The 11,351-nt window shown below is 43.0% G+C and overlaps 1 protein-coding gene across 5 annotated transcripts in view; it reads right to left on the bottom strand.

Annotated features, from left to right (window-relative positions):
• Nucleotides 1–523: 523 nt before the first annotated feature.
• The window catches only part of ice2 (interactor of little elongator complex ELL subunit 2), a 134,304-nt gene continuing 123,476 nt past the window's right edge, over nt 524–11,351 (bottom strand). For 4 of the 5 annotated variants that reach the window (XM_072282209.1, XM_072282205.1, XM_072282206.1 and 1 more), the window contains exon 15: nt 524–1,271. In XM_072282209.1, the coding sequence (XP_072138310.1) occupies nt 1,065–1,271 (207 nt within the window). In that variant the 3' untranslated portion in view covers nt 524–1,064. The remainder of the gene's footprint in view (nt 1,272–11,351) is intronic. The other variant, XM_072282210.1, reaches the window with a different exon arrangement.

Here is an 11,351-nt window from a genome sequence, read left to right as displayed (position 1 = left end):
CAAAGAAAAGCCCAAGAGATCCCACCTTGAACATTCAACAAGCTGAGAACGGATGCTGGCCTACCCAGCCCTAGTTGCCAACATGCACCAGCTGATGCATCTTTGTTTCTGAGTTATTTTTAAACTCACCTTTTCTAGCCACCCCTCCTTGCAGTTCACCATTTCAGAACTCAGTCTGAGTAGTCAAGGAAGGAGTCAGGGGACAGGATTTAGAGGTCAAGAGAAGGGCAGATGGTCTAGGTGAAACCAGAGAGAACAGTGGAAGTCATGAAACAATAGTAAGGTTTGAAATTCGGCACAGGAGGGAATAAAACACCCACAAGCCAGGAATAAAGGGTGATCCAAAGCCCAGATCAGTCACTCACCACATATATAATGTGCACTGAAGTGAGGAATATAATTTCAATCCCAACAGAGTAGGAAGCCCTTGTTACTGATGATGCATCATACGTTTCACTTCAGCACAAGCAGAACACAGCAGGTGGAACACAGAAACACAAATGAGGGAGTCAGCCATTTCCTTATGTCTTTTATTAATAATATAAAATTAAATGTGCTGAGCAGTCTCTGTGCATGTAACAATGTGTGATGGGTTGCACAATGACTGGACATTTGCCCCTGAATGAGCTCAGACTAAATAACCAGTGAATCATTGTCTGAACTCTTCATATCAAACTCACAGCTAAAAGTGTCTTTTAAAAATGAACAGCATTCAGCAAAAGTTTAAGATGTTACAGTATGCTCCAATGAACATCAGCAAGTCAGATATTGAGGAGAATGAGCACTTTAATGTTTTATTTATGTGATAAAAGGTGTTAGCCTTCAGTCTGTCCATCCCCTCCAACAGGCTTGTGATACAAGCCGTGCCGATCACATGAACCAGCACAAATCGTTTTGTAGTTTTCTCATGACCTGCTGCTGAAACGTACAGAAGGATTCTGGTCTGTCAGATCACATTCTTTCCACGAGAGGACTTACTTAGGCACTTCTACTGGAACAGGAAGGGCTGTGGGCTGTGTGCAGAGTGACATACACACATTCCAGCTCTGACTCACTCTTCACATTTACTGCCCCTGTTTGGCTTGTGCTTTCCGTGCTTTAAGCTTTTTTCTCCATTTCTTCATTCGACCCTGCCTCTTTTTATTCTTTTTTTTGTTCATTGTAAGGTCTTGCTTTTCAGTCTGCTTCGTTGATGAGGGATGACCTTTTGTTTCCTTAGTAATTGCCTCTCCTTGAGCAAGTATGTCTCTCTTTGCTTTTGCCACACCCATCTGCAAATGTGAAACCACATTATCAAAATCAAGTGCACAATACTTGCAGATAACTGCAATGATTGAAAAAATTATAACAAAAGTCTCCCTTGTAGTAGTTCTGATATGGAGTTCTGCCAATAATAACTCCACAATAAACATTAGACATTAGGCCCAGGCTCCTGAAGAAAGGTAGGGAGGGGTGTAGGGGCTGTGTGTGCGCGCACACACACACACACATACTGCACAGAGGTTCCAAAGACATTAACAGCCGGTAGGAGGTACTTGTGCAGGTTAGATGAAGACTAGCATGCATAATGGACAACACCATCACGATCACTGACAGAACTGATAGATGGCTGGAAGCTGACATGGGGGAGAGATGCAGTGGTGGAAGGGTGGAAGGGGAATGGGTGGTTAACTTTTGGGAGGACAGTAAAGCAAATACAACCTCACACTTATTATCCCTCTCTGAAACTGAAACCTGCCAGCACCAACCAGCATTTCTTTTCAGTTTCAGAGGGTACAGTGGTTGAGCTCATTGTTCCATCTCCTAATTATTTACAAGAACTTACTCACAGGAGCACTGTCCAACATAACTGTATCTATAGCATGGTAGGTTAGGGGAAAATGGAACAGTGACGTTAACTCTTAAGTAACAAAATAGTTATGGAAAGAACACAGAACAGTACAACACAGGAATAGACCAGTTAGTGTATAATGTCTGTGCCAACCATGATGCCAATCTTACTAATCCCATCTGCACGAACTCCATTTCCTTCCATTCCCTGGCTGTTCATATGTTTACCTACAGCTCTTTTAAATGTTGATGTTGTATCTGCTTCTACCATTTTCAGGCATGTTCCAGGCATCAACTGCTGCAGGAAGTGGCTATCTTACCTGTTCATCAAAAACTGCTCCCCCAAGCTAGCTAGGGATTGGCGCATTTAAGAAGCACTGCACGTCCTTCTACTAGCTGACAACGTCTAGAGTATAAATCAAGTGTGCTGAAAACATGTGGCCTCTTTAGCTTGCTGGGTCACTGTGGGCCAGGTCATAAATGGTGCGACGAAAACAGTCTAAGAGTGCTGCAGTAAGACAGGACCTGGACACACTCTTCAGATAAGTATTTGTAACTGGGTGTAGTGAGCCTCTCCGTTGGTCGGTGTTGACCCCCAGGGTTATTGTATCCTAGCTGTCTAGGTGATACGTAAGCCAAGGCAGTACAATATGGAGAGCTATTGCCCATGCAGTAGGCTTCCCCTCTCCATGCAGCTCATGAATTCAAAGGAACGGCAAATACAGTTTGAAACCAGCGATGTCACAGGAGTTGCCAGGCAGTGTTGAACTCAACACAAGATTGCTTTAGGGACTCCAGTTCTGGATTTCTCTGAGGGGTTTACTCCCGAGGCTTTTCCCATGAGTGGGTTTAGCCACAAGGCAGTGGAGGTTTGAGATCAGAGTTTTCCTTTTCCTAGATAAGCTGCCAACCACAGCTGACGAGCCCCGATGCCTGAAACTGGCTGTAATTTGAATGGTTTACTGTACGCTCCCCTGGGTGCTTGTGAATGGAGTCACGGAATCAGTGGAAGTGTGCTGCAGTTGAGGGAAGGCCCAAGTGCACACTCTAGATTAGTATTTGCCACTGGGTGTAATTTGAATGGTTTTCTGAATGCTTAGTGTTTGTCTAATTCCTGAAAATAAATGGTTAACTTTATTACTGGTAGTGAGTGTCTTTTGTTCCTACTCACCAAACCAGTGAACTTGATTTCACACTCCAACTATTCTCGATTAAAACATACTCCACACATCTCCCTTAAACTTTTCCCCTCTCACCTTAATACTATGTTTGACATTTCCACCCTGAGTAAAAGACAGTAACCATCTCCTCTATATATGCCTTGCATAATGTTATATATGTCTATCAGGTCTTCTCTCAGCCTCCATTTTTCTATTCTTACAAGGGATGACGGCATCACAGGCTAAACCTGGTGTCAAATTTCTTGAAGCTGCAGTCATCCAAGCAAGTGGAGAGTATTCCATCACACTCCAGATTTAAGGCTTGTAAGTGGTGAACAGGCTTTGGTGAGTTAAGAGGTGAGCTCCTCACTACAGGATTCCTAACCACAACTTGTAAGCGGCTACTCCAGCTTATTCTCTGTTTCATTGGTAACCCCTGGGATAGTGACACTGAGTGATTCAGTGATGGTAACGTCATTGAATGCCAGGGGGTGATAGCTGGATTTTTTTCTTGTTGCCACTTGTGTCTTGTGATCACTGCTTGCCACCTATCTGACCAGGCTGGGTGATATGCTGGGCCAGGAAGTTGCAGGTTATGATCAGCTACACTCTGTTACCATTGATGGTCCACGGCACCTCAGAGCTGTTAGCTCTGTTTTCAGTCTGCCTCATTAAACATGGTGGTAATGCCAGATGACCTGGGTGATAACATGGTTAACTGAATCAGCAAATTTGTGGATGACACCAAGATTGGGGTCATCCATCATGGACAGCGAGGAAGACTATCAGAGCTTGCAACGTGATCTGGACCATCTGGAAAAATGGTCTGAAAAATGGCAGATGGAATTTAATGCAGACAAGTGCAAGGTGTTGAACTTTGGTAGGACCGATCAAGGTAAGCCTTACACATTGAATAATGGGGCACTGAGGACTGTGATAGAGCAAAGCGGGTGATAGGTGGCAATCAGCAGGTACTTTCCTTACCAATTTAACCTGACGTCATGCCATTTCATAGGATCCTGAGTGAATGCTGAGGACTCACAGGGCAATTCCCATCAGCTGTGCCACAACCTGCTAGATCTGTCCTGCCAGTAGGACAGTACATACCCAGGTGTAGAGATAGTGGTGTCTGACATGTTACATTTCAGAGAAAACAATCCAGTTTTGTCTACCATCTCCAGACAACATGCTGATGCATGTCTTCTGCAGCTTCTCTAAAGCCTCCACGTTTCTTCTTCTGCTAGGGCAATCAGAACTGCACACAATACTCTAAATGTGGCCCAACCAAAGCTGAACAAGACATTTCAATTTTTATGCACTATTTTATAAGCAAAGGAAGACGGATAGTCCAGAAATTAAAGCCCTGAATTGGTGGAAGGCCAATTGCAAATCACAAGATCGGACTTAGCAAAAACAGACTTAGAACAGCTACTTGGGATATATCTACATCTGATGAGCGGGAATAATTTAAAAGTGAAACAGTGAAAGATCAGGGCCAATATGATTCCATAAGATGAATGCTATGTCAGTAAATACATAGAATTCTGGATGTCTAGGAATATTGAGGGTTGGAATAATACAAAAAAGCAGAATATAATGAGTATAGAGAATGGCAAGTTGGGAAATCCTTCTGAAGAGTAGAGGAGAGTACTTCAAAAAGAAATGAGGAGGATAAAGAGAGGGTGGACAACATTAAGGAAAATGTTAGATATAACATATTGTAATTAAGGCATAATATTAAGAGCCAGAAGATAACCAGGGAAAGAGTGAGGCCCATTAGGGATCAAATATTAGACATACAGTATGCGTGGAGTCTGAGGACATAGGTGAGGTTTGAAACTCATTCACTAATGAGGATTTAAATGCAAACAACAGGAGTTCTGCAGATGCTGGAAATTCAAGCAACACACATCAAAGTTGCTGGTGAACGCAGCAGGCCAGGCAGCATCTGTAGGAAGAGGTGCAGTCGACATTTCAGGCCGAGACCCTTCGTCAGGACTAACTCTCGGCCTACAGAAGAAGAAGAAGGGTCTCGGCCTGAAACGTCGACTGCACCTCTTCCTACAGATGCTGCCTGGCCTGCTGCGTTCACCAGCAACTTCGATGTGTGTTGCACTAATGAGGATGTTAGTCACAGAATCACACAGCATGCAAGCAGGCCATTTGGCTCAACTCACCTACACTGATCAGTGGCACCCTTCCATATTAATCCTGTCTCCCAGCATTTCTTCCATAGTCTTTGAAGCTTAAGCAACTCAAGTACTCATCTAGACACATTTGAAATGTTTTCAGTGACCCAGTTTCGGGTAGTGCATTCCACTCTCTGAGTGAAGATCCTCCTCATATCCCCTTTATCTCCTTTACCTCCTTTACCTTAAGTTGGTGTTCGTGTTTTATCTCTCTCTGATAATGGGAGGAGGTTCCCTACAATCTACACCATCTTATACAGCTGATATAGTTAGCGAGTTCAAGAAGGGAATCACTGAAATTCTGGGATATATTATCATTAAAGATGAGTTATTAAGAGCCTCAATAGGCTGAAAGTTGAAAAAATCTCCAGGGTCTAATGTAATGACCTTTAAGCTTATGGAATGATGACCTTATTCCCAAAATGCTTACACACTGACACATCCACCACTTGTCTGGTTTCACTTCCTAAGATTAAGACCAGTACAGCCCCTTCTCTAGCATCACCATTTATGTAATGGCTGAATAAACTCTTCGGGATTGACTTTACAAATTCCTTCCTGTCTAATTGCCTTGCACTAAAACACTCCAAGTCAATACTGGGGAAGTTAAAATTCCCCACAACCATAACCCTGTTACTCTAGCTCCTTTCTGTAACCTGTCTACAATATCTGCTCCTCCATCTCCTGCGTTCTGTTGGAGTGGCTTGCAGTAAAACCCAAGCAAAAAGATCACCTCTTTCTTATTTCTAAGTTCTATCCATATGACCTCATTGCAATAGCCTTCTGAGATACTATGAGGGGGGATAGAAAAGGGTAGAGAGTAAAAAGCTATCCCCTATAGTAGATGTTTCTAAAGCTAAAGGGCATAGGTTTAAGGTTAAATTGTTAGTGGATCTGTGGAAGAATTTTTGTCACCCAGAGGGTGGTTAGAATTTGAAACACTAGTGGAGAGAAAAAAAACCTCTCAAAACACTTAATAAGCATTTACATGAGCATCAAGGCATAGAAGGCTACTGATCAGGGGTTGGTAAATGGAAGTACTACAAATGAGTACCTATTGGTCTACTTGTATACGGTGGGCTGAAGGGTCTGTGTCTGTGCTATATAATCCTGTGACTCTGTGATTGGTCAGATGATCATATATTTGGTGAAAGAGCATGATTTTAAACAGTGCCCCCTGAGAGATAAAGGGACCCTGAGGTTAAAGGAGAGAATTTCTGAGCTTGGGGCTAAAGCAGTTAAAGTCAACCTGGAAATGGTGGAGTGAATAAATAAAATCAAGGATAAACCCAGAATTGGATCACAGGTATTTGGAATATTGTTAATTGAAAGGGTTACTGATTAAGGGAAGAACAAAGCCAATAAGGTAATGATAAATAATGATGGGAATTTTAAAGTGCAGCTGCTTTTAAATAGTGTGTTCACCATTTATCCATCCATAACCCAGGTTATTCCTGTATCTTCAATATATATCTCCATCAAAATAGAAAAGCACAACTCTCAGAAATGAGAGACAAAACAGTGTGGAAAGCGGATCAGTACGTCACAGCCGGGAATGCTAGAGTGATTAAAATCAAGGATGAAAAACGGTCCAGGACTGGAGAACAGATTACCTGGAATGTTGTGTATTGATGAAAGAGTTACAGACAAAGGGAAGGACATTACAGAATTAGAGGATACAGAATGGAATTTATAATGGCAAATATTAAAGCTTGACTAGAAATAGAGCTGTAGGAAATGCACTCCATGCCCATGGTTATACATTTACAGCACTCTCCACATTTGTCCCAATTATTAATGATGGGGAGTAGTGAAACAATGCAGTTTTAACATAGTGCATAATTAGGGCATCAGCTCTAATGGAACAAACAGACCTATAATATAGTTAATGCCACCAGCAAAATAACAGTTAGCAAGCACAGGGATGAGTGAGGAAGCAGATTCTGGCTGAGGAGGTGACTAATGTGAACAGTTGTGGGCTGGCCTGAATGGACCAAACACCCCATTTCAGTGCTGGAAGAATGAATTTGGTAGAAAGGGATGAAGCAAGCATACTTCCAGTGCATTATCAGGAGAGCACTTGTACCACCATGTGGATTGATTAGGCAGCCTGCAGAAACCTAAACTATTAAAGAATTAATTAATCCCAAATGGCTTTGTAAGTAATGTGAACCAAAGTCAAAGAACTGCAGATTAGTTAGAGTTATAATTGTTCTTACATACATACATTCTGTATGAGATTCTTTGACATGAAACAATGTAAAAATTGCTTTGCTTCACCACAAAATGCTTCACATCAACCTAAAGTTCCTATTTGGAAGCAGGACTATGTAGCACAGCAGATCAATGACACTGGAAAATATTAATGACATGACCACTCAGCTACCAACCCCGACCCATCTCATCCACTCTCTACCACAACTGTATTCTGCACAGGTTGGTTTTTTGTGTCTCACCGATAACCTTTAGCTCTAGCTCCCCAACTTTGTCAACCGGCCACTCTGCAGGCTCACAACTCGATGCTTCGACTTCAGAAGGTGACTACCCACATTCGTGACCTCCTTGAGATCCAAAACCACATAATTTCATCACTGTGAGAAACAATTTAAGTATTCTGCTGCCTCCCTTGAAACTTGGTCTTCAACCTCGCCCCCATCTGCAGCCCTCCGTAACACACAGTCAGAGAAAGGCTTGGTCTGGGTTAAGAGGGTACCACACTTTTGTCGGCCAGCTCCTGTACCCACATTGTGGTATATAACAGAGGCAGCCAGGCTTCAAAGACACAGACAGAAACACCAGTACAGTACCTCAGGCCTATGGAAGATCCAGGATCCTGCTCTGATATTAACTCTTAGAGCCCATAACTGCAATAAATAAATCTGTTTAGTAGGTGACACATGGAGTATTGTGTAGATTTTTGGTCACTTCATTATAGGAAAGACACCTTCAAGCTGCGGAGGGCAGAGAAGAAATTTACAAGGATGCTAATTGACCTAGAGGGCTTGAGTCATAGGATGAGATTGGCCACACTGGATCTTAATTCTTTTCAATGTAGGAGAATGAAATAAAATCATAAAGGGTATGGATGAGGTGGACAGTCAGAGGATCAAGAAATCCGAAACCAAAGGGTTCAGATAAAAAATAAGAAGTTAGAGATGAAGGGACCTGACAGGTAACTTCTTTACACAGAGGGTTGAGAGAACCTGGAACAGGGTGCCAGTAGAAGTATTTGAGGTGTGTAAAGGTACCTACATTTGGATAGGTACATAGAAGGAAGAGGCTTGGAGGGTTATAGGCTGAATGTGGGCAACTGGGACTAGCAGGGAAAATGCTATAGTCAGATGGGCTGAAGGGTGTGTTTTTGTGCTGTATTATTCTGTGACTACAACATATCACAGTCAGAAAGGCTGAAATCTATTCTTTTTGGTTCTATGGATGTACCAATATTGATGATTGAGGGATCCAGTAGTATGGAGTGCACAAGATAGACCCAGCTGTAGGATGGAAGGTACACATATTGCTGCTGGGAGTAAGATCAGAAATTATAACAGCTCAGGGAGAATAGCAAGGAAACAACAGACGTTAGAATGCATCATGGAGAGCTACTCACCACACCACAGCCATCTTAGAACAAATGCACAAAATAGCAGGGAGGTAGATTTATCAGTTCAGAAGCAAGGTCAGAGCATCACAGAATTCCCAACAAAGAAGAGGACATTAGTCCAATTGCCCCTATGTCCACCATAGACATTGGAAGGGGAATGCAGTGAGGTATATTGATATAAAGTTTAAAGCGGGGAGTTGCACAAGAGTGAAATGAGATACATCAGTAGACCGTTCAGCAGACGATGCCATTGCCATCACCCTCCACCTGGCCTTAACCCACCTGGATGAAAAAGACACGTACATTCGAATGCTGTTCATAGACTTCAGTTCAGCATTCAACACAATCATTCCTCAGAAACTGATTGGAAAGCTGAGCCTACTGGGTCTGAACACCTCCCTCTGCAACTGGATCCTAGACTTCCTGACTGGGAGACCTCAGTCAATCTGGATTGGAATCACTATCTCCAACACCATTACACTGAGCATGGGGGCTCCCCAGGGCTGTGTGCTCAGTCCACTGCTGTTCACTCTGCTAACCCACGACTGTGCTGCAACACACAGCTCGAACCACATCATCAAGTTCGCTGATGACTCGACCGTGGTGGGTCTCATCAGCAAGGATGATGAGTCAGCATACAGAGAGGAGGTGCAGTGGCTAACGGACTGGTGCAGAGCCAACAACCTGTCTCTGAATGTGAACAAAACAGAAGAGATGATTGTTGACTTCAGGAGGACACGGGAGCGACCACTCTCAGCTGAACATCGATGACTCCTCTGTACAGATAGTTAAGAGCACCAAATTTCTTGGTGTTCACTTGGTGGAGAATCTCACCTGGTCCCTCAACACCAGCTCCATAGCAAAGAAAGCCCAGCAGCATCTCTACTTTCTGCCAAGGCTGAGAAAAGTCCATCTCCCACCCCCCATCCTCACCACATTCTGCAGAGGTTGTATTGAGAGCATCCTGAGCAGCTGCATCACTGCCTGGTTTGGAAATTGCATCATCTTGGATCGCAAGACCCTGCAGCGGATAGTGAGGTCAGCTGAGAAGATCATCAGGGTCTCTCTTCCCACCATCACAGACATTTACACCACACGCTGCATCCGCAAAGCAAACAGCATTATGAAGGACCCCACGCACCCCTCATACAAACTCTTCTCCCTCCTGTCATCTGGCAAAAGGCACCGAAGCATTCTGGCTCTCACAACCAGACTATGCAACAGTTTCCTCCCCCAAGCCATCAGACTCCTCAATACCCAGAGCCTGGCTTGACATCAACCTACTGTGCCTACTGTCTTGTTTATTATTGATTGTAGTGCCTGCACTGTTTTGTGCACTTTATGCAGCCCTGGATAGGTCTGTAGTCTACTGTAGTTTTTGTGTTTTTTCTTATGTAGTTCAGTGTAGTTTTTGTATTGTTTCATGTAGCACCATGGTCCTGGAAAACGCTGTCTCATTTTTACTATGTTCTGTACCAGCAGCTATGGTTGGAATGACAATGAAAAGGTGACTTGACTTGACTTGATACAGGGAGAAGGTATATTGTCAGTACTAGATGTATAATGATACATCAGCGTATCTAGGTACTGCAAGAGCACAGTAAGAAATATTTCATACTGATGAATCCGTCTCTTTTCCAAGCCATGTTAACAAATTTATCCAATCACTAAGATCTTGTTCCATCTTGATACATAGGAAATTAGAAAATCACTCACTTTGATGCTCACATTTTCAAGACCACACTGTACTTTTTTTCACAGCAAGTCCTACAGTAAACTGTAGTAAAACTAAACCCCAAACTAGAGAGCTCAGTGGCTGCTGGGGTGACAGTCAGAATGAAGCTCCTGAACAACGGCAGTGTGGACAGCTAAGGCTCCTGAATCAATCCTTGGCACCCAAAACAAAAGTGACGTTTTCATTCCTACCTGTATTCCCAATCGGTTGGCCCCTGCCAGTAGGTTACCCTTCATCCTGTACACTCCATGCCTTGTGCGGCACATCATTGAAGACCAAACACACATCAGCTAGGTCATTATTTATCCATTCTGCTGTCAATATTCTCAAAAAAACCCAACAAATGTGTAAAGCTTGACTTTCACATCATAAAACAATGTCAATTCTGCCCAGTGACTTTATTATTTCCTAACTTTCTTGTTCCACTTCCCTAAAAATTAGTTTCTGACATTTTTCCTGTTGTTAACACGAGTCTAACTAGTCGACATCCTCTATTTCTCCCTCCCTCCTTTCTTAAATAATATGATTCCAGGTAAAAACCTACTCAGTTCACCAAAAACAATATAGCCACTTCATGGTCAGTGTTATTCAGGCTGCCTACCTTTTAAGTTCCCAAATTTACTTAAGTTCTCCAGCTGCTACAGTGGGACATGTATTGTTGGATCGAAGATCCAGCACTCTGGCTGACAGTGCAATAGCCTAACCTTAGCGTTAGCATATTCTTATTGACAGATTTATGCACTTCAGCCATGTGGCTATCAAACACAGGGAATGTCACTGAGATACATCAACAACACACAGGGAGGGAAGGTACAAAGCAGCAGGGATCCATG

This window comes from Mobula birostris, chromosome 18 (genome assembly GCF_030028105.1).
Source record: "Mobula birostris isolate sMobBir1 chromosome 18, sMobBir1.hap1, whole genome shotgun sequence".
Classification (NCBI taxonomy): Eukaryota; Metazoa; Chordata; class Chondrichthyes; order Myliobatiformes; family Myliobatidae; genus Mobula; species Mobula birostris.
The sequence above is the reverse complement of the archived record's forward strand: the minus strand, read 5'-3'. Positions and strand labels throughout refer to the sequence as shown.